Here is a 21,391-nt window from a genome sequence, read left to right as displayed (position 1 = left end):
GTATTTTACCAGTACGTTAGGCTTTAGACATGTTAGACTCATTTCCTTATGTGCTGTATCCTGATGAAGCCACACAAGAATGTTTTTCCTGCAGAGTTATATTCATGTATGTTTTGTTTTCCAGACTTCATCCGTTTGTGTTGTTTTACTCCAAGTTTGAGGACCTTGACTTATGTGTAGATGCAAGTGCTTATGGCGGTGATGCTCGATTTATAAGGAGGTCATGTACGCCAAATGCTGAGGTAGGCACCATTGTTACATTTCATATTGATGGTTATGTACAGTTCTATACTTCTTTGGAGCATCTACTCAGTTGCAAAATATTACATTGAGATAATCTTCTGATGAAAAACTTGTTTTATATAGATTCATTGTTTGCCATATCAAGACTTAAGCAGAAATAGTAAATAAAACATGTCTGCTTTATTGCTCATATGCAGTGCTCACATGCCTCATGCTGCCATTGTCAATCTTTGTGAGTTTTAAATAGTCTTAATGATTTGTTTCAGGTTCAGCATGTGATTGAGAAAGGTAACATTCAATTTATTGTCATCTCCAAGAAAGACATCCCAAAAGAAGGAGAAATTACTATTCCCTTTGATTACAACTATAAAGAGTGGTGAGTAGTATTTCCATACAGCCAAAGTTTTATATTGTTGCTAATTCTTACAAGTGGTAGTGTTTTTGTGTAATTTGAGGACACTCTTCCATATTCTCAGACCTGTAGCAGATTCTTGTTGTGACTTGACGTCATGTTTGCAATAATGTCTTATCCATGAATGAACAATCAGTTCAGTTATTATTTTGACGTCCCACTCCTTGCATGTTATGACGTCATGTAAGTTTAACATCTATTACCGATAGACACAGCAATCAGTCGAAAACTATGGAGCAAGACCATAGAAAATAAAGGTTTTCTTATGGCATATTCAAACCAGTATTGAAAGACCCTAAGACCTGATATTTGAAAAATCCAAAAAGTTTCACTTGTAAAAGCTCTGAATCCCATGTGAGGAAGCATGAAAAGATTCAGCATGTTATAATTCCGACCAATGAGAGGATGGTGAAATGATAAAAATAATCCAGAAACATCACAACATTGATCATTGAGAGTCTGCCGCTATATATAAGTATCTATGTGCTATAGAAGTTATATTATTTGACAGCTGCCATAGATCTTTGTGTGCGCCAATATATGCCCTATTTGTGGAATCTGCCATAGATCTAAGTCCTTTGTCCATTATTTTTATGTGTACAGCCATTTAACCTATTTAGGCTAATGTAATTGTCATATCTCCTTCCAGCTCATTTAGTGTGGAATGTACTTGTCAAAAAGTCACTTGTCCTGTCTCAAAGTTCGGGAAGAAGCTAAGGAATTCTCAAAACAAGTAAGTTGTTTTTTCTTGGTTGAAAGGAAAATGAATCCTGTTGTAACTATTGATTACCTTAATAATTCACAATAAAATGTGATTTATGAAGGCAGGAAATTGCAAGGAAAAGGCACCTGTCCTTGATGATTTTGGATCATTGTTACCATACCACAGTAAATATTTTTAGCTACCATTGCCTGATGTACACTGTAATCATCTTCGTCACCACTGTTTCAGGGAATCCCAACCGCGTGCTCCTGCACCCACACCAACACCTACTCCTGCCCCTGTGCCTCCGCCACCATCACCGGTCAAGGAGAAGAAGAGAACCAGGAGATTCAGTGCCCCAGAGAGAGAATCCACCCGAACAAAGGTTAAACAAACTCCCAAGAGTCCTACAACACCTGTTGCTTCCCCTGTTAAGCCGCCAGCTGAGAAGAAGGTGGTCCATCTTGTAGAAGTGAGTACTAGTGCTGTCATCTTTATGTACTTAATAATAAATTCAAAATCTAAAAGGCTGAGTCTGTTCAAGAGATGAGAAAATTGTCTACTAAGGGCATTGGATCTTGATATAAGATGTAAGATCTGCTTTGGTGAATATTCTGTGATTTTCTTTTTCAAGGCAATGCAATTAGGGTATTCTGGAATATTTCCATGATTTTTAACATTTTATTAAAGAACATTCCTCTATATATTATTTAGCATGAATCTTAAAGAGAAAAATAGGTTGATGTTCCTCAGTGTGAATCATTCAGAAACTCTGGTTGAATCACTGAATGTTTTATCGTTTTAGTTTTCATTATAATGAAATGTACTGAACGTATTGCATTGTAGGAGCCATCACCAATCAAGAAAGAACCAGTTGAAGTGAAACCTGCTACTGTCGTAGCACCTGCTTCTGAGCAGATGATTGATCTCCAGGCTCAGCAACTGGAAACACAGCTGTCTTCTGAGTCAGAGCAGGAGGCAGCAGAAAGGTGTAAGAAGATGGTGAGGTTCAACAGCTGCTGACTGGCTGAAACATTACACTTTGTCAAATTATGATATAAGGCATTAGGTCAGGCAAAACATGATGTGACAGGATATCTACAGATAAAATGACTGTATATTCTATTATAAAAATCAACTTGTAGAACACAGCCAAGTTTCAGATAATTTAGTATTCATAACTGGCATCTTTGTTCTAAGGTTTGTCCAATCTAAGAAATTGCTTCAAAATGGTGCCATTAAATCATGTTTTATATCCTGATGCCATAGAAGTACTTTGTCACCATTCATTTGGGCATTGTTTTGATTCACTGGCCCAAAGAACTAGAAAGCCTATTGGCATATAACAACAATGTCATGATACATCCTTTTATTTCACTATTTTATTGTCAACTTTGCTTTATCATGAACACTATAAATAATGATAATGTAACATTCTCTGTCTACGATGTGTAACATCCGAATGCTAATGTTGGAAATAGTTTATGTAACAATCCTTTGTACCTGGTTTCAGACTCGAGAAGAAAGAAAGATGGAGGCTATCATGAAAGCATTTGAGAAATTGGCCAAGAGGGAAGAAAGACGGAAAGAAGCACTAGCTCGACTTGAAACTACTAAAAAGCCAGATGTAAGGGTTTTCATATATTATTACAATTAAGTATAAGAAAGACATTGATTGTTCCAGTTTGAATGTGTATTGAGAAATGCTGTTTATGAGGAGGCATCACTATGTGTTGAATAAGGAAGGTAAAGGAATTTGATATGAGGCCTGAAGTGTTTTTCTGAATGCATGCTGAAAATAATGCCTGAGTGAGAATATAGATTTTTGTTTGACAAGGGTGCTTGTTTTATGTGTCTTAATAACAAATGATAGGTTGGGGCATAGAACTTGGTAGGGTCAGAAGTAGACTAGATACAGTTTGAAGCAGAATACAAGATAGGGTTGGAAGCAGAATACAAGATAGGGTTGGAAGCAGAATACAAGATAGGGTTGGAAGCATCAACAACGATTAGGATGGGTGCCAAAAACTGTTCCTTTTCAGGAAAATTGTTCCTGCAATGCTGGAGTTCCTTCTTTCCCTCCTTTGTGTCCGAGTTGCATGATGAAATGAATGCAGACCTAGTTAAGGAGGAACATTAATTCATTACATGTTACAGAGAGCTTGTGATGAGCTGGATGTAACATATTATGAAACATGGCTATAAGTTGTACATCATACATATGGTAGGGTCCGAAGCAGAAGACTGGGTAGGGTTGGAAGCAGAAGACTGGGTAGGGTTGGAAGCAGAAGACTGGGTAGGGTTGGAAGCAGAAGACTGGGTAGGGTTGGAAGCAGAAGACTGGGTAGGGTTGGAAGCAAAAGACTGGGTAGGGTAGGAAGCAGAAGACTGGGTAGAGTTGGAAGCAGATGACTGGGTAGGGTCGGAAGCGGAAGACTGGGTAGGATTGTAAATGGAAGACTGGGTTGGGTTAGAAGCAGAAGACCGAAGTTGTGTCAAGAGCTGGCTAGGGTTTCGTTGGGTTTCTAATGACTCTTCCCACTGTCAACAAAGCAGCATTAAAACCCAATTCACTCACTTCTCACTCCCACTATAAGCAGCTGTTTAATCTTTCCCTCCTTTGTGTCCGAGTTGCATGATGAAATGAATGCAGACCTAGTTAAGGAGGAACATTAATTCATTACATGTTACAGAGAGCTAGTGATGAGCTGGATGTAACATATTATGAAACATGACAGTGTGTAGTATACATTATATGTATGTGATGTGTTCATGTGGCCTTGGGGGTCATGGATGGGTTAAAATCCTGGTTTGCCCACATCTCTATGTTTCTCAGTTTGTCAGCACCATACTCATACTTATGGATTACACATCTGAGACCTGCATTAGATCAGACTTTCCTCCCACATTAAGCTGACATGCCATGAATAAACTGGAATACTGTTCAAAGCCATCTTAACCCAACTCACTCACTTACTCACGTAACTAAGTTGATAGGGACCTGCAGGCTTGTAGATATTCAGTTGATTACATGCATGTTACATTTCAGGTGGAGGAAGTTCCTCCCCCACTGCCACCGCCTCCAGTGAAGGAGGAGCCTGAAGAAAAGCCCAAACCCGAATCTCCAACTAAAGCAACCCCAACAAAAGGGTGAGGCATCATTGAAACATAGATCAGATTTATGATGTTGATTAGTATAATTAGTAAAGCACATCATAGGTCGACACGTCCATTTAAATTGATCTTGCTTAGTTTCCAGAAAAATATATTTCAAGTACTCTTGTTATCTTAGATTGATAAAATATGGTACCAAGGTGAAGGCATTAAACTCTTTATGGATTCACTATCAGAAACCACACTGATATCTTGTATTGTTGCCGGGTTAAAGTAAAAAATCTTTTTGCAAGCAAATTATGTGATGTGATTTTGATCAGATGGTCAATGTGTTTGGCTACCTGGTGTTGGTGATCTGACACCCCTACTTCAATAATGGTATGATCCAGTTGTCCAGCAGTATCTTTCCTGTGTGTGAATAGACTCTCCCATTGAGCATGTGGATTGTGTGCTGGCTCATCTCAAACCATTCATTGTGTTGCACAATGTGCCTAAGTTTTTCATCTCATTTCAGCTTGAGATTGTATTTGTGTGTTTATTGTCAGATGAAGAGCCATTTTTCTAGAAAATGTTTGACAAAACCTGTGTGGTTGCCTGGTCTCAGGTGCAAGTAGATAGTTCCGAAGGGGAGTTTGAGGGCTTCTGCGAAGCTGATATTATCAAGGCACTGTCAAATCTAGTGCTGAAAAAACGTGAGAGAAGGCACATCAAGCATGTGGCCGCTCTTAGAAGGTGACGCAGTTTTGTTTTAATTGTATAAGATTTCCGCCAAAGCAATATGTGAAAAATTTACAAATATATTAACATAAGCTTTCATTGTTTCAGGAAAAAAAACAAGAAACATGCCAGGAGGTAGGTCCACCTTTGATTTTCCTCATAGCTGTTTCACACTAATATCACAAAGTGATACCATATGAATATGTGGCCTCTTAAACTACAAGCCTATACTATCCACCAGTAATGTGTTTGGACACATACTGTATATCTGAATTATTTGTTTTTCTCAGAAGAAGTAGGGTCAACAGTGCTGCAGCTATCATGGAGATTGTGTCGGCTGATGAAAACAGCAACACAGGATCAACCCCAGGTACCCCTGTGCAGACTCCCACGTCGGCAGACATCGTCAGTCCCAATGCAGCAGGCTTCAAGTTCCACAAAACTAAAAAGGTATTGATTATGAAGATTCCATTTTCATGTCATTAAAATTAACATGCTTAGCTGAAGTGCTTTTTCAGTCGGTTTCAGGAAAATAGTTCCTGCAATGCCTGAGTTTCTTCTTTCCCTCCTTTGTGTCCGTGTTGCATGATGAACTGAATGCAGACCTAGTTAAGGAGGAACATTAATTATGTGTTACAGAGAGCTAGTGATGAGCTGTATGTAGCATATTATGAAACATGGATATACGTTGTACATCATGAATATGGTAGGGTCCGAAGCAGAAGACTTGGTAGGATTGGAAGCAGAAGACTGGGTAGGGTTGGAAGCAGATGACTGGGTAGGGTAGGAAGCAGAAGACAGGGTAGGGTAGGAAGCAGATGACTGGGTAGGGTTGGAAGCAGAAGAATGGGTAGGGTTGGAAGCAGAAGGCAGGTAGGGTTGGAGGCAGAAGACTGGGTAGGGTAGGAAGTAGAAGACTGGGTAGGGTTGGAAGTAGAAGACTGGGTAGGGTTGGAAGCAGAAGGCAGGGTAGGGTTGGAAGCAGAAGGCAGGGTAGGGTTTGAAGCTGAAGACTGGGTAGGGTTGGAAGCAGAAGAATGGGTAGAGTTGGAAGCGGAAGACTGGGTTGGGTTGGAAGCAGAAGGCAGGGTAGGGTTGGAAGCAGAAGGCAGGGTAGGGTTGGAAGCAGAAGGCAGGGTAGGGTTGGAAGCAGAAGGCAGGGTAGGGTTGGAAGCAGAAGACTGGGTAGGGTTGGAAGCAGAAGGCAGGGTAGGGTTGGAAGCTGAAGACTGGGTTGGGTTGGAAGCAGAAGGCAGGTAGGGTTGGAAGCAGAAGGCAGGTAGGGTTGGAAGCAGAAGGCAGGTAGGGTTGGAAGCAGAAGGCAGGTAGGGTTGGAAGCGGAAAACTGTGTTGGGTTTAGAAAAGTTGTTAAGAACATATGGTTTGTTGAGTTTCTAATGACTCTCCCCACTGTCAAAAAAGCAGCATTAAAACCCAGTTCACTCACTTCTCACTCCCACTATAAGCAGCAGTTAAGTCTTTCCCTCCTTTGTGTCCGAGTTGCATGATGAACTGAATGCAGACCTAGTTAAGGAGGAATATTAATTCATTACATGTTACAGAGAGCTTAGCGATGAGCTGTATGTAGCAAAGTATGAAACATTTGCTTGTACAATCAGGTTAATGGATAGGTGCAATAGTATAAGGGCATCATTGTTTATTTTTTACCTAAAGTAAGATGGCTTTTTATTTCCACTAATTGAACATGCTTTTTCATTTAAGGAAGTGAAGTGTGTGTGTGTTTCATGAACAATTAACTGGGTGTTTCAGAGACGTTAGAATTTGTTGCATTGCTTATGTGTGATATGATGATATACCAAGTACTTAGTTCTTAGTGCTGTTATTCACTGAATACTTTACATTGACATTAATTTGATTAAGACTCGACAGAAATTGTTTTTGCAATGCATTCAGAAGACATTGTAAGCATCTTTCCGATCTACAAATTTCATGAGGATATTTCTTCTTCACGTGGGGATATAGCGATCAGCATATCCGTCCACCATCCATTTTCTGTTGCCGGAGCAGAACTCCTAAACTGTTGAATATTACTTCATGAAACTTGCCATGCACAGGGCTGTAGATAGGCTGCATATTTGTGTAAAATATGCATTGAATAAACCCAAATACACAGCCAAATCAGATCACTAGCATATCAAGTACGCAACAAAAACTATAAAATACTATTGAAATATGACTAATGTGTATATCACAACTGTTGGATGAAACGATTGCTTATCAGCCAATCGCAAAATTCCCAACAAATTTACCAACAGTACCATTTAGTAAAACGTGTTAACTACTATTCATTTACAGGGATTGTTACGAAACAGGTTTTCAAGTTAAAATATCAAAATGTAAAGTAACATGGAAAACAAAAATTTTGAAAACCCACTGAAAATTGTGGATGTCCAATAAAAACCAATCCCAAATAAGCAAAAGCTTATCTAGAGGCCTGGTGGTGAACTGGTGCCTTTTGATTATTTGGGATATTGAAAAATACTTAATGGCATTGTTTCTTTCATCACTGAACTGAAGGTATCCAGTGGCAATGAGCCAAAAGTGTGGTATTGGTTGCCAAACTCTGTATTGCACCAGAGCAGGGGAATATCTTGTTTTCCATGTGAAATATTCTAGAGATTTTCTTTTCAGCACTTGTTTAATGAGTGGATGAGTGAGAGGAGTACGGACGTTAAGCCACCAGTGCCAGCAGGAGTGGGGAAGACAGAGCCCTTGGAAGTGAGTGTAGACGAGACCATGTTTGTCACTTGTTTACCAAGTCCCCGCAATGCCATGGAGCACATCCCTCGTCGCAACAGCCAGAGTGCCGGCTCTGCTGCTCCGCCAGCTGTCATACCTCAGCCCAAGAACAGCAGTGAACACAGTATTGGGTCTGCAAAGAAGGTATGCAGATTTTCTTTATTTTGTGCAAACATCTTTTGTTTCTAGTCAAAGTTGCAATGTCTGTGGTCAAAGAAGTATGTGCACATTCTTAAGATACTTTGAATTGGGTTTAATGTGCTTGCTATGCATAAAATATTTTAGTTCAGTGTAAGCCTTTCTGAATTCAGATCATATTTGAACATTTATATTATATTTATATTACTCAACATGTGCTTCCTTCTATCTATTATCAGTGTTGAATCTTTGTTCTCCAGCGTTGGTTACGACAGGCAATGTTTGAAACTGGCCCCCCATCTAGTGACAGTGGCAGTGCATCACCTGTACACGGGAGTGCAAGCCCCAACCCAACAGTGTGTCTGCCAAGTCCTGGAGGATCACCACCGGCTGGTAAGTTTGTTTCTTTACATTTCATGTAGGACAATCCTGCAAGATTCCACATCTTTTCAGCTTAAATGTGTTCCTTTTCACAAGATCCTGGGATGTAGTTTCATGTCACATTTTCAATTGATTCTGTGAACATTTCATTATTAGTACAAGTAACATCCTTATTCTTATTTCCTGTGTTCATATATTCCTGGTTCTAGCCTTTGTAAAGCAAGGAGAAAGTGACCCTCAAAGAAATCTGATGTTTTAGTGTAAAAAGATCTGTGTGCATGTAACATTTTCAAGTGCAGACAAGATTGAAATTGATAACTGTATGTGTATTGTAGATTTTGTGACTCCACTGAAGAAGCGTCGTCTAGCACGGGAGTCCATGTCACAGGAGCAGCCTCTGACTCCCACTCCGTCCACTCCCTCTCCATCAGTCCTGCAGCCAGGCGCTGGTGGGGAGCTGGGACTGACTGCAGTACCTGGCTCCCCCCAGGCCGAGCTGGAAGAAATGCAGAACAAGAACGGCATCAAGCCTCTGCTGCCACACACACCTGTCACCCCTGAGGACAAGAATGATCAGGTAAGTTTACCAAATCCGGCTTGTTGTTTACTAATTTTACAAATGGTCGCTAGTCGGAATGTAAAGTTGTTAAAGCAACTGATGGTTTTGATTAGTGGTCTTTTTTGGAGACACTAACTCACAGCTGTCATTACTGCATCTGTCTGCTGGTGGTATTTATAAACATTTGAAGACAGTTCAGTTTCCTTGAAACAAATGGCTTTAGATTTATATTTTTCAACATTGGATAGAAACAAATTCTTATCCCTCCATTTTTATCAATAACTATAAGTTTGAGAAATGAAATTTGACACGCTATTACTGGTTATGATCTTCAATGAGTTCGAAAAATTTGTGTCTTAAATTAATTTTTTATGGCCCTTGCTCCATGCAACAAAGTGCTTAGTGCCCGCAATGGTTGCATGCCTTTCTAAGAGATACTTGTCCAGACTGCGAACATTGGTCCTGTAAATATTTTTCCAGAGTTACTTCCCATAATACATGTATTTAGATTGAGCATACTGTTACGATCCTTGATCCATTTTATTGTACAAAGTGCATATTTACTGCCATGGGGGCAAGTTTTCTTTTCCCAATTTAGGGAAGTTTCCATACTCATAGAAGAGGCGCAGTGCAGATTTTGAGTTTGATATGTGTCTTCTGAAAATGTTTGTCATTTTGTGAACTTAAAACAAAATTACTTCAACATTTGTGCGACCTAGAACATGAAAACAATTGGGGGTACAGTTTCTGTACCAATAGGAGAGGATCAGTGTGAAGTTTGTTTTCAATATTTGGATTTTCTGAAGAAAAAAAAAAATACAGCTATTTTTCATGTAGAATGTTTTTACTGGAACATTTGTGCGAAAACTAGAAAACTACTTCATAGATGATCTTTTCAAATTTAGAGAACTGTTTGCATCCCAATAGAAGAGGTGCAACAGTGTGCAATGCAAAATTTATTTTTCATGTGCATATATTGTGAATTAAAAAAAACTATTATAAAAATATTTTTTTCATGTTTTGAATAATTTTTGGCTTCAACATTTGTGCGACATGTAACTTTAAAACTACTTCATGGATTCTTTTCCAATTGGGGCTACAGTTTCTACATCAATAGGAGAGGCGCTGTGCAAAGTTTGAAGGAGATTTTCTGACAGATTTTTTTCTTCATGTTTTCAACTTAGAAGTATATTGGAGTCATAGTTTGGGTTTTAGTGAGCCTGGTCTCTTTTTGTCTTGTTTGTGGTTTATATTTACTACTATATGAACAAACAAAACTCTGATGTGCCCCATGGCGGCTGATAGTGATAACACTGTTTTCTTGTTTTTTTATTAGACCCTGCACTTAACGGTTCATGATTTCATTGTTCCACATATTATTAGGAATAAGTTGAAACATTTTCCTATTCTTCCTTTCAGATGTGTGGACCGCCATCAAAGCGTCAGAGGAGAGAAAGTAGCCAAAGGGATTCAACAGACATTGATAGTGATGCTTCGGAGTCTTTACTGCCACCCCCATCAGCTTGTCCAGGGTCTGAAAGTAGAAACAGTACCGAAGAAATGGCCGAAAGTAGCATTTTGTTTTCAGAGAAAGACACGTCCTGGTCAGAAGCTGCAGACAGTAGTATGGATGTAGAGGAACGAGTGACTCGGACAGATGAGGTTGTGGATTTGGTCAAAAAGACTGATCTTCCTACGGGAGAAGCAGATGCTCGGGAAGTGATGGAAGTGTGTGCAGAAGAGCAGTCTGACAAACAAGATCAGCAGATGGAAATAGTTTCGGGGAGGGGCCTGTTACCGCAAGAAACCTCAAATGAGGAGAATTTGAAAGAGCAGCAGACGTGTGATTCTCAGCAAAGTGAATGTTTAAGCCAGAGCAAGTTGGTCACTGAAGCAGGGAAGGATTCTCCCATTGTAGAACATGGTTTGTGCTCTAAGGATGTTGCAACAGAACCTTCAGGGGAGGTTTCTGGAAGCTTAGGTTTCGAGGTGTCAGAAATTGACTCAAAATCTGTTGGGTCACCAGAACATTTGGAAGGGGAAGTTGATTCTCCAGCCAAAGCTGAGGCAAGGACTAGTGAAAGTGCTGAGAAAGCCTCATCCTCTGCAGAAAAAGACTGCTTTGTATCAGATTCTCATGAAATCGTCTGTGATTCGGCATCAAGAATAGATGCAGGTGCTGCTGTGAGTGAAAATGACACTAATGAGCCTCGGTTGCCGCCTCCTCCTGAGGAAGGTATGTGCTGTGTGTCTAGCACTGAGGAAAACAAGAGTGAGATCGTTCCGCTGACACCAGCTACTCCACCAGATGGAGATCAGATAGCTGTGGCAGCTCCAGACTCTCAATCGGGGCCTAGTGAAGCAGCTGTAGGGTACACTAATCATGTAACTGATAAAGACAATGCCATGTCTTATGACGACATGGCGACTGTTTCATCAACAAGTGTTGTAGATCCACACTGTTCGCCTGCCCCATTCATGTCACAAGGTGTGTGTAATGACTCTCATCATGTTGGTGAAGGGGAAGCAGGGTGTGTGAACCCTCCCCTTCCACCTGGCCCCCCTCCACCGCCTCCCGACTGTTTGGAGGTTCAGCCACCACTGCCACCATCGCCCCCTCCCCCACCACCAGAGCCGCCAACAAAGAAAAAGGTAGGGCTGCCTTATGTCCAAGGGTTTTAGGAGTATATTGAACAAAATAAGTGAAGGATCATGACTATTTTGGGGGATACTTTATGTAGTGAAGACTGAGCACACAATTTCACAAAAATCCCACAATTATTCATGATTCCTAATTTATTTCATTCAGTACAGAAAAATTCAAATAATGAGAAAAAATGTCTCTCAGATATTAAAATCAAAGGACATGCTTGGTTTTTAACAATTCACTATTTTCTTACAACACAGATTCAGGGTTTCTGATAAGGAAGCTATTGTAACCTTGTACATTGATCACCTTGATCATAACATAAATAATAGTAAATCCTAATTCAAATTTTTGCAAGCTTTCCAAGCAGTTAGAGATTGTTTTGCCTTCTAGGTTAGTCTTCTAGAATATCGCAAGAGGTTGAAAGAGAAGGTGAAAGAGCCCTCATGCGGCAGTTCAACTCCCCCGCCCCCGCCTCCACCCCCAAGGTCTCACCACCATGGAGCGAGAAGGAAATCATCACGGTCGTCATCCACACCTCATGTTCCCACACTTGCTCCACTTCCACTGTTTGAATCAACTAGCCCAACTGGCAAGAAAGGTAGGAATGGGACAATATTTTGAATGCTATTTTTAAAGATTTATGAATTTACAAACCGTTTATAGATCTCAAACAAGAACATATTTGCTTTGGATTGAAAAGTTGCCATGTTCATGTTAAGTTCAAATTGCTTTTGAATTTCTTGCAATCCTGACTCAATGTTTTATTATTTCTCCATGAAACACAGATAAAAAGAAAGAAGTGCGGAAGCCAATGAGTCTGACAGAACGACTTCGTCAGGAATTTGGGCTGGATGACACAGAAGAGGAACAGCCAGCCAATAAGTCAAGTAGGTTTTCAGTTGGTCCTCCAACTTTAGTGTTACTGCTTGATTGATGTAGCAGCACGTGTGACAGGTGCTTTGCTTTGACCAATGTAAATACATTGTGATAATGTTGCATTTGTTGGCTAATATACACCATTTTGCATATCATACATCATTTCACTGTAGTATCATGTTTTGTGAATATGTACCTGTTCTGGTAGAGATTAGATACGAGTTAACTTGAAATTAAATCATTCAAGCATGAATAGCATCATAACTGTTTTTTATTGTAGTTATGTAGAGGATACAGCTCAGCATGTGAAATTGTTGCTTTTCATATTTCAAGGTCATCTTTCATTACACATAATCACATAATACCCTGTTGTAGATACTGAGAGGGAGTCCTCAGATACCCCTCCTCCACCACCACCTCCCCCACCTGTGGGAGTAATGCCCCCCTTAACTCAAAGGGGGTCAGTTGAGGGTGAGTGTCAAAGCGGATCGGCTAAGATGTGCCGCTCTCTGCTTTGCATGCTGCAACCTCTCTAGCTAGATCTTTCATCTTTTCCTCGACTTGACACCACATCTGATCAGTTGATGTGGCAGCTGGCAATATTGTTGTAGTATGAAGTAATCCAACTTTCTGTAGTCATGTAGAAAGCTTTTCTCAATTTCAGCACTCTATAGTTCTCATAACAATTAAGTATTTTTTCTTTTTCTACAAGTTTCTTTCTGGATTTTTTTCAATTATTCTTCAGTATTTTGGGTACAGAATTAACAATTTTAGAAGCACTAATGCCACTTACTAACATCTTTATTTGTCGCGGATAATCTCATAACTTGCAATGTTACTTTTCCCAGTCTTTCACAGGTTTAATATGTTTAATTGTTGGTTAAATGTTGAAGAAAGTAAAATAAATGATGGAATAGTGGCACTTGTCAGAAAATTTAAACTTTAGTTTGAATATTCAGACATGCACTAAATTTCAGGTGAAGATGGTCAGCACAGTCCTGATGTTCCACCCCCTCCCCCTTCTGAACCCCACCCAAGTCAGCTGAAGTCCCGCCCGGTTCTGCTGCCTCATCCTACGGGCCCAAATGGTGGACACATCCCCTCTCTTATGTCTCTGTCGACCTTCCCAGCCAGGCCTGTGCAGACTGGACCACCAGCAAGGGTTGTCTCCCCTGTTCCAGGGACCAATGGGCCAGCCCATCCAGCTCATAGGAACTATCAAAGTAAGTCACTGGACTCACTACTGATCTAGCTTTGTACACCAGAATATTTACTGAATTTGTCATGTTTTGTTAAACATAAATGCATGAAGAGTATTATCAGATGAGAATGACAATTGTTCCTTAATGCAATAACACACGTTGTTTACAAGCTTAAAGAAAGTTATAAATATGTTTTTCAATTTGTATTTCAGTGTTAAATGGTACTCCACCCTTGGGTCAACCTGCACCAGTTCCAGCTCCTGTGCTACCACCAGTGACCCAACAGGTCCCCACCCCTGTTCCACCACCCCCTGCTGGCTACCATCAACCAATCTCATCAGCCAGTAAACCCTACCTGGCACCTGCAACCAACATTGTGGGGTCGCCGGCTACCTTCTCGGGCACCTCGAAGAGTTCAGGGTACACTGCTGCACCCCAGACCCAGCCTCCACCAACTCCACCTGGCCAGCAACAATCAGTGCAATATGTTGCTCAAGTTCAGGCCAAGCCACAAAATCCCATGGGACAGAAATTTGAGTACAATCACGGCCTGCATGTCAAGCCTGTGCACTCCCCTCCACCATCATGGAACATGGCATCAAGTTCACATCCAAAGCCTCCTCCTTTCCCTGCACACATTCAGCAGACAACTAACAACAAAGACAAAGGCTACCGTAGTCCTGTATCCAGCTACCCCAGCTCCTCAAACCACTACTGATGCTACTGATAGCAATCTGTTCTACAGACAAATGTGATGTGATCTTGATATAGGGCAATGTGCTTGTGAGCGTATTTTGTGGTGGTTCTGTGTTCGCTGGTGCTACTAGAACTGTCAGGACAGAAGCAGGGGTTGTGGACAACAAGCTGTGTAAATTGGTGTACATAACTCATTGCTACATGCACAACATACATGTACATACATACGTCTGTCATACACACATTTACCCACACAGCCATCTCTAGCAAACATACATACTGTATATACGTTCATGTCATGCATTTCATCTAGTGTTGTACATTTTGGCTTCATTTGTCAGTTGGCTCACTTGTGTAGTTCAGTATATTTTGTGTAAAGACTTTTTATATTGTGAAAGGATCACTAGGTGAAATTAGATTCTTGTACAGAGTATATTTTCTGCTGTTTGGCAGTTTCTGCCACCACATTTGTGCCATGCTTCCCCAGCCGGCCGACTGACTCGGACTCCTGGCGTCCCTGTGCTGCTGCTGCTTTTGTCTGTCTTACCACTTGGTGGTAGCAGGACCAATTTGTTAAGTTTCATGTTACATCCTTTTCAAGACTGCCACCATGTTACATGTTTAATTGTTTTTCCACAGACGCATTTATGATCAGAAATGTTGGAGAAATCATGCCACTTCTTCCAAGAAGATTTTGTTGGTCTGATGTTGAAATGTTGCATTTTGTGAGCATTGGAATCATGAAATGATAATCCGCATATCACAAGGAAATAAATCTCAACACTACAGCATTTGTGCTGATACATTAAACAGCAAGCATTTCACATTTTGTTTATGCTAAGGCACTTGTTTCATGTTATTGTTTTTGAAAACCTAAGAATTTTTTTGTATTGAAAACAGTTGGATAATAGTGTGATTATGATCCGAAAAAAGTCATTATTTAGGTGAATGTAATATATGTTGAAATGTCTTCTCATGCATTGCAATATTGAGATCGATTGCATTATCATAGCAACAGAAGCAAGAATGAGAACTTGTCTAACTGGAAAAGAATCCTTTCGTTCTCACGATGTTTAAGGTCTTAAAAATGTCTCTTGATTTAGGCATCCTTTTACTGAATGCCCACGTTTTGGCGTGTTTCAAACTGAAATGCATCTTGTTTGAGCCTGAGTAAGTTTGTTACTTACAACAAAATCTGAATTTCTCATGTTGCTGAAGCATTCTTCATCTAAAACACAATACACAACACTTGTGTATCCTTCAGAATTATTCACAAAAGGTTTAAGAATTTCATTTGCATATATCCTTATGCAGGTACCTTGAATCAGGTATGTGTGTTAGGGAAGCCAAAAATTGTTAAGATTGAATAAGAGCTGTGGAAAATCTCTCCTTTGTTGTTAAAGCAATGCTGCCAATGTTAGTGCTGCTATGAATGTTGCATGTCGCCAGTAGCCACCGCCACGATGTAGTGTATGTGCCGGAGTCCGGTCAAGGCCACAGTGGGTCAGAGCAGAGGTCACAAATCGTGGTTGCTTCTAACATGTCTAGTGCTGTCATATTTAAGAATTCCTCGGGCTGCTCTACTTATTTCTGGTTTTTGTAACCAGATCTCAATGTTAAGTTTAGTACCGATTGAAGTGTATAGCATGTACAAGTAATTACTTGTGCAGTTTGCTGCAGATGTAAACAAAATAAAATTAAAAGAATGCCAACAAGTTAATAAGACTCTTATTATTTTTTAGCTCACCTGACTGAAAGTCAAGTGGACTTATATGGTTGTAGGATGTTTTCAGGCAACACCCACGTAGAAATTGAATATTTAGGAGCAGTTCAGATTAGATATTCTTTCCTACATTAATTGGTTGGAATACAATAAAAATTCATCAAACCTTTTTTGTAAACAGGTATGTGTTTTGTTTGTACAGTGCACTGATGCAGATGTGGTTTAATCTTTTGTCAAATGTCTGTTAATATGGCCATTTCAGTAGTTAACCATTCTGTAAACAATATTGGTGGATTGTGTCATGGTCATGCTAGTAGTAGTTCTCATTCTATTAATTAAAAAAATAGGGGAATAAGCTCAGATCTGCACTCCAAATTGTTTTCACAAGAAAAATATGAAACATTTCGTCAAAATTCCGCCTGTTTTCAAGGTGTGAACATCTATTTGCTTAAGCAAAATTGATTCTGTACTCCCGATATACCTTGGTTATTACAAAACTGTTGTTCCATAATTGCTTTAAAATTGTTGCAGCTTACATTTGGAGCCAGATCTTGCAGTAATAGAACAGAAAGCATGAATGTGGTGTGCTATTTCCCTTTCTCACGAGATTCCAGACAATGCTTAAACTAGACAACTCACAAATGACAATCCAAGATAACTGTCTGTCTCACACTCAAATCATGTTGCAGTTAGCTCTTTTAAGTCCTTTAGAACCAAAATAACAGCTTAAAGTCTTCTTTGATACTTGTCGGTGGATTACAAGATAGACACAATTTTATGGATAACAACTTCTTTAATACTGTGAAAAGCGACGTTTCTGTATAGATCCTTTTATGGTTGTCAAGCAAGACAGTCTTGCTTGACAACGGTATGCCACAGTTGTCTATGCAAGGTAATTCAAACAACTCCACCAGAGATTAGTAGCTTGGGATAACCTGTAAAATATATTAAAGCACAATCAGTCAGCTGTTGTTAGGTACTTAAATAGACATAGGGCTACAGACACTGCAATACATACAGAAAATAACAATGATTGACCCACATCTGCTCACATTACCAACATCATACCTAATAATCATGCCATTTTCCACAAAATTAGTATTCAAAAAATGTTGGAAAAAACAAGAAAACACAAATACTTAAACACAATTTATTGACACATGAGGTAGTACAGATTTGTATGTATAATTCAAGACAATATAACAGGTAAACCTTTTTTGTGAGGAAGTGTCCACTTGACAAACCTTTAGATACAATATTGAGATATACCTTGAATTGAAGAGCTATGGCTACTCTCTTATGCTAATGTAGTAACATGTGATGTATATTTGAATCCTTACAATCATTCTTCATCAAAGTTAGTGAAGATATAGGCTGCACAATATAGCCAAGAAAGTTCACGTGTTTTGTGGCCATTGCTATGGAAAAATAATCTTGCGCCAAATGGAAAGTTGACGTGTAGTAAATAACTTATGGCATTTTAACCCAACATGGCCATGGTGCTAACCATGACACAAGCAGGCCGAACCGTCCACATGGGTCTGGAACCGTATAGGAACCGTCATTTGATATGAAAACAAAATAATTGCTTCAGCTTGGGATGAGATTATATATATTGCTATATATGCCAAATTTCCTCTATTAAACGCCGAACCTCGAATATACGCTTGGCTTCTATTAAAGGCCCTAAAATGCACGGAATTCTACCCATTATTATATTTTTGATTTAAAACCGGAGGTAAAGAGTTCATGGAAGATATATACGCCCGTTTTATAGAGAAAATAAGTTACGCAGGGATGTTTGAATTATCTTATCCGACAATATTTCGTAGCTAATCACTAAACCCAAAGAATCACATGCGTTATGCCGTATTTATCAGGCGACTCTAATTCTTCTATGGGTAGAAAATAATTATTGCAAAGTAGAAAACCTTTATTGTAAAGAAATGTTCATGTGAAATATCAATAGGTTCTTTATCAACCTAAATAGAACGTCAGTTTTCACAAGGCTATGCAGCTCATTACAACATCTCAAGTCCCTTGAAGATTCCGGGCCAGTATTGGTCTTCAGCAACCCATGCTAGCTGTAAATGGCGACAATGCTTGTCGCAAGAAGCGACTAACGGGATCAGGTGGTCAGGTTCGCTGACTTGGTTGATGCATGTCATCGTATCCCAGTACCGTGGATCGATGCGTATGATTTCAATCACTGGATTGTCTGGTCCAGATTCGATTATTTACAAACCGCCGTAATACGGCTGTGATGTTGCTGAGTGCGGCGTTAAACAACAAACAAACAACATCTAGACATAAACAAACGTCAAATCAGGTTTCAGGCGTTGTCTATTCCACGCAGGTGCTGCGAGCTTTGTCACGTGGGGTCGCGATGACGAATTTAACCAATCAGAGCTCACTTCCGTTGCACGAGTTTCAGATTCGCTGAATGCAAGCAGACGTAGAGAAAATTAAACCTCACCGGTAGATGTCCATTTAATTCAAACAAGGTGGTGAGAATTTGTTGAAAACTGAACTGAAACTGAGTTCAGACTATTTATATTTATACTATATACGCGCTGATAACATGTCTTTATTGTCATTTCTTGCCATAATGTGGTTTTCTTATTTTAAGGAATACCTGAAACGAAAAGGTAAGTGCAGACCTATGCAATAGAATAACATATCTGTGGCCCTATTATGTATAGGCCTGCCTAGCTGCGTTAGTCGTATCTCTTCACGGTGATAGGTTAAACGACTAATGTATGCCCAGTGATGTATCAAATATGTACACATATAATGGATATTCACTGAGAAAACATTTGTTTTACTTGTATTAGAGTTTAGCATTCTTTCCCTGCACACGGGCGGTCGGGTAGCCCTGTGGTTAAATCGTTCGCTCGTCACGCCGAAGACCCGGGTTCGATTCCCGACATGGGTACAAAGTGTGAATTTTTAGCCCATTTCTGGTGTCCCCCGCCGTGATATTGCTGGGATATTGCTAAAAGCGGCGAAAAACCATACTCACTCACTTACTTCCCTTGCACTGCTGCATGTGCGGCGCCAGGCAACAAACAAACACTTTCTTTTTTAATGCACATTGTGTGGGTGCTACTGGTGGGGCAGGACATGCTTACCCTTTTCGCCTAGATCTGGTGTCATCGCTGATTTTCAGTGAGCCATTTATGTAATTTTTCGCAGGTGTTTTGCCTTTAAGTCCCAAAAGAAGCTGTTTCGGGAGATGGTCGAGACCATATTTCACGGATCGCCTCTACAGCTTGTAAATAGCACCGCTCTACAATGATCTATCATTAGAAGACGCTGGTATGTTATACATATATTGTGTAAACATGTATTTCATTAAGTAAGGATATGGATGATCAGCTTCTTTATGGCAATTTGGAGCAACGTTTCGGTGGAGGTTCTAACACCGTTATCAAGCAAGTGATGTACAGAGTATGTATACAAGAAGGAGGCAGTGTTTATACAGAGTAGATATCAGATGTAGTTACAGTGGGGTGTTATGTAATGGACCAAATTCCCGAATTCGTAGTTCTGTTGGAATTATTTGCAAAGTAATAACATTTGGTGATTTCGCTAATGAATTCAATGGAATATTACATCTTCTCCTCACGAAGACGTCATACAACTTTCGTTTGGATAGGTGAGACGTATCCATGCAGAGGTCAATACTGTAAATACTAAACCTTGGTCGCGTGGTTCGCAGCTGGAATAGGGAGGTGGGTTCAAATTTCCCCATATGGGTACAATGTGTGTTTCCGTCGTGATATTGCTGTACATTTGATATTGCTCCAAATGTGGAAGTATATATACTAAAAATGAAGATCAAAGAAATTTTCTTTTAAACTTTATATATCTGCAATTTAATTTGCAATAAAATGTGTTGTTTTAAAGAAAAGTATTGTGCACCATTATTCGATAAGAAAAAAACATGTTTGAAATCAGTCTGTATGCATTAATATAATAAGTGTATTTATGATAAGGCCTGAATAAGCGTATGACTAATCTTCTACTTTATTGACAATAAAATACTTTCCACTCAGTGCCTACCTTTCGATAAACAATTGCTGGTGTATCAGTTCCAACCACGGGTACGAAACCAGAGCGGACTTTTTTGAAAGCACGATAGTTGAAACGATTTTCAAAAAGAACTCAAAAGGTTTCAACTTAAACTTGAATAAAAGGCTCACTTGATTTCATATAATGAAGTAGGCAATGGAACCCCGTTAATCCAGATGATATATCACATTAGACGATACAACGAGGGAAGATCCGTTTTAGAATTGGTCTTCAACAACCCATGCTTGTCTTAAGAAGCAACCAAGGGGATCGGGTGACCAGGCTCGCTGACTTGGTTGATGCATGCAATCGTATGACTTAATCGTATATCGATGCTCAAGATGTCAATCACTAGATTGTCTGGTCCAGATGCTATTCTTTACAGACTGCTATTGTATAGCTAGCAGATTGCGGAGTGCAGACAATGGCAGTTTTACTTTGCCGTTTTGCTGTTTCTTTGTGAAATATCTCAGGACATATGTCATACATTGGGGAGAATTTTACAGATTCCTCTGACCTTGACCCTATTTTTCAAGGTCTTGTGTGTCTTGTGAGCGCGGGCGTTAAACAACAAAATGGGACGATACAGCTTTATTGACTTGGTAGAGTCGTAAACACCAGCACGACCTTATTCGATATATACACATGCACAAAAGTTAAGCGCTACCATATTCATAGTCTCTTGATTTCACGTGTGGGAATCAGAAATACGAAATATGATGATGTATGGCTGAATTAGGCTTCCATAGTTTCATGAACCCAAGTTTGTCCACAAGGAAAGCGTGCTTTACGTGTTGCTGCAGTTCCCCTACACTATAAATAGTGTAATTCAAGTTTCAGACGCGTGGTTGCATTTTGCTCCTGTGTGAGATTCCCCTTCCAATAGAGGTTGAAAATCAGCCATGGTGAGGAGAAAGTTAACGAACGCTGAAAGATGGCAAGTGATAGGCATGAAAAATGCTGGCATGTCATGCAGGGCCATTGCAAGACAAATGTTATCACAGTGTTATCACTCGTTTGATTGTCAAACATGGTCAAACCAATGATGTCAATGACAGGTATAGGTCTGGTAGGCCAAGAAAGACCTCTATCAGAGAGGATAGACGTCTTTTCAGAATATTCAGACGAAATCCATTCGCCACT

At 39.8% G+C, this 21,391-nt stretch overlaps 1 protein-coding gene across 2 annotated transcripts in view; it reads left to right on the top strand.

Annotated features, from left to right (window-relative positions):
• Positions 1-16,255, top strand: part of LOC139444645 (inactive histone-lysine N-methyltransferase 2E-like) — a 30,374-nt gene extending 14,119 nt beyond the window's left edge. The window contains exons 12-29 of one of the 2 annotated variants that reach the window (XM_071225567.1): positions 125-242; positions 510-619; positions 1,305-1,388; positions 1,608-1,830; positions 2,205-2,360; positions 2,872-2,985; positions 4,408-4,508; positions 5,298-5,324; positions 5,480-5,639; positions 7,842-8,093; positions 8,348-8,480; positions 8,804-9,045; positions 10,447-11,679; positions 12,068-12,275; positions 12,463-12,564; positions 12,929-13,024; positions 13,531-13,776; positions 13,968-16,255. In XM_071225567.1, the coding sequence (XP_071081668.1) occupies positions 125-242; positions 510-619; positions 1,305-1,388; positions 1,608-1,830; positions 2,205-2,360; positions 2,872-2,985; positions 4,408-4,508; positions 5,298-5,324; positions 5,480-5,639; positions 7,842-8,093; positions 8,348-8,480; positions 8,804-9,045; positions 10,447-11,679; positions 12,068-12,275; positions 12,463-12,564; positions 12,929-13,024; positions 13,531-13,776; positions 13,968-14,473 (4,111 nt within the window). In that variant the 3' untranslated portion in view covers positions 14,474-16,255. The remainder of the gene's footprint in view (positions 1-124; positions 243-509; positions 620-1,304; positions 1,389-1,607; positions 1,831-2,204; positions 2,361-2,871; positions 2,986-4,407; positions 4,509-5,297; positions 5,325-5,479; positions 5,640-7,841; positions 8,094-8,347; positions 8,481-8,803; positions 9,046-10,446; positions 11,680-12,067; positions 12,276-12,462; positions 12,565-12,928; positions 13,025-13,530; positions 13,777-13,967) is intronic. The other variant, XM_071225568.1, reaches the window with a different exon arrangement.
• Positions 16,256-21,391: the final 5,136 nt, after the last annotated feature.

This window comes from Haliotis cracherodii, unplaced genomic scaffold (assembly GCF_022045235.1).
Source record: "Haliotis cracherodii isolate W230 unplaced genomic scaffold, xgHalCrac1.p SCAF_6, whole genome shotgun sequence".
Classification (NCBI taxonomy): domain Eukaryota; kingdom Metazoa; phylum Mollusca; class Gastropoda; order Lepetellida; family Haliotidae; genus Haliotis; species Haliotis cracherodii.
The sequence above is the reverse complement of the archived record's forward strand: the minus strand, read 5'-3'. Positions and strand labels throughout refer to the sequence as shown.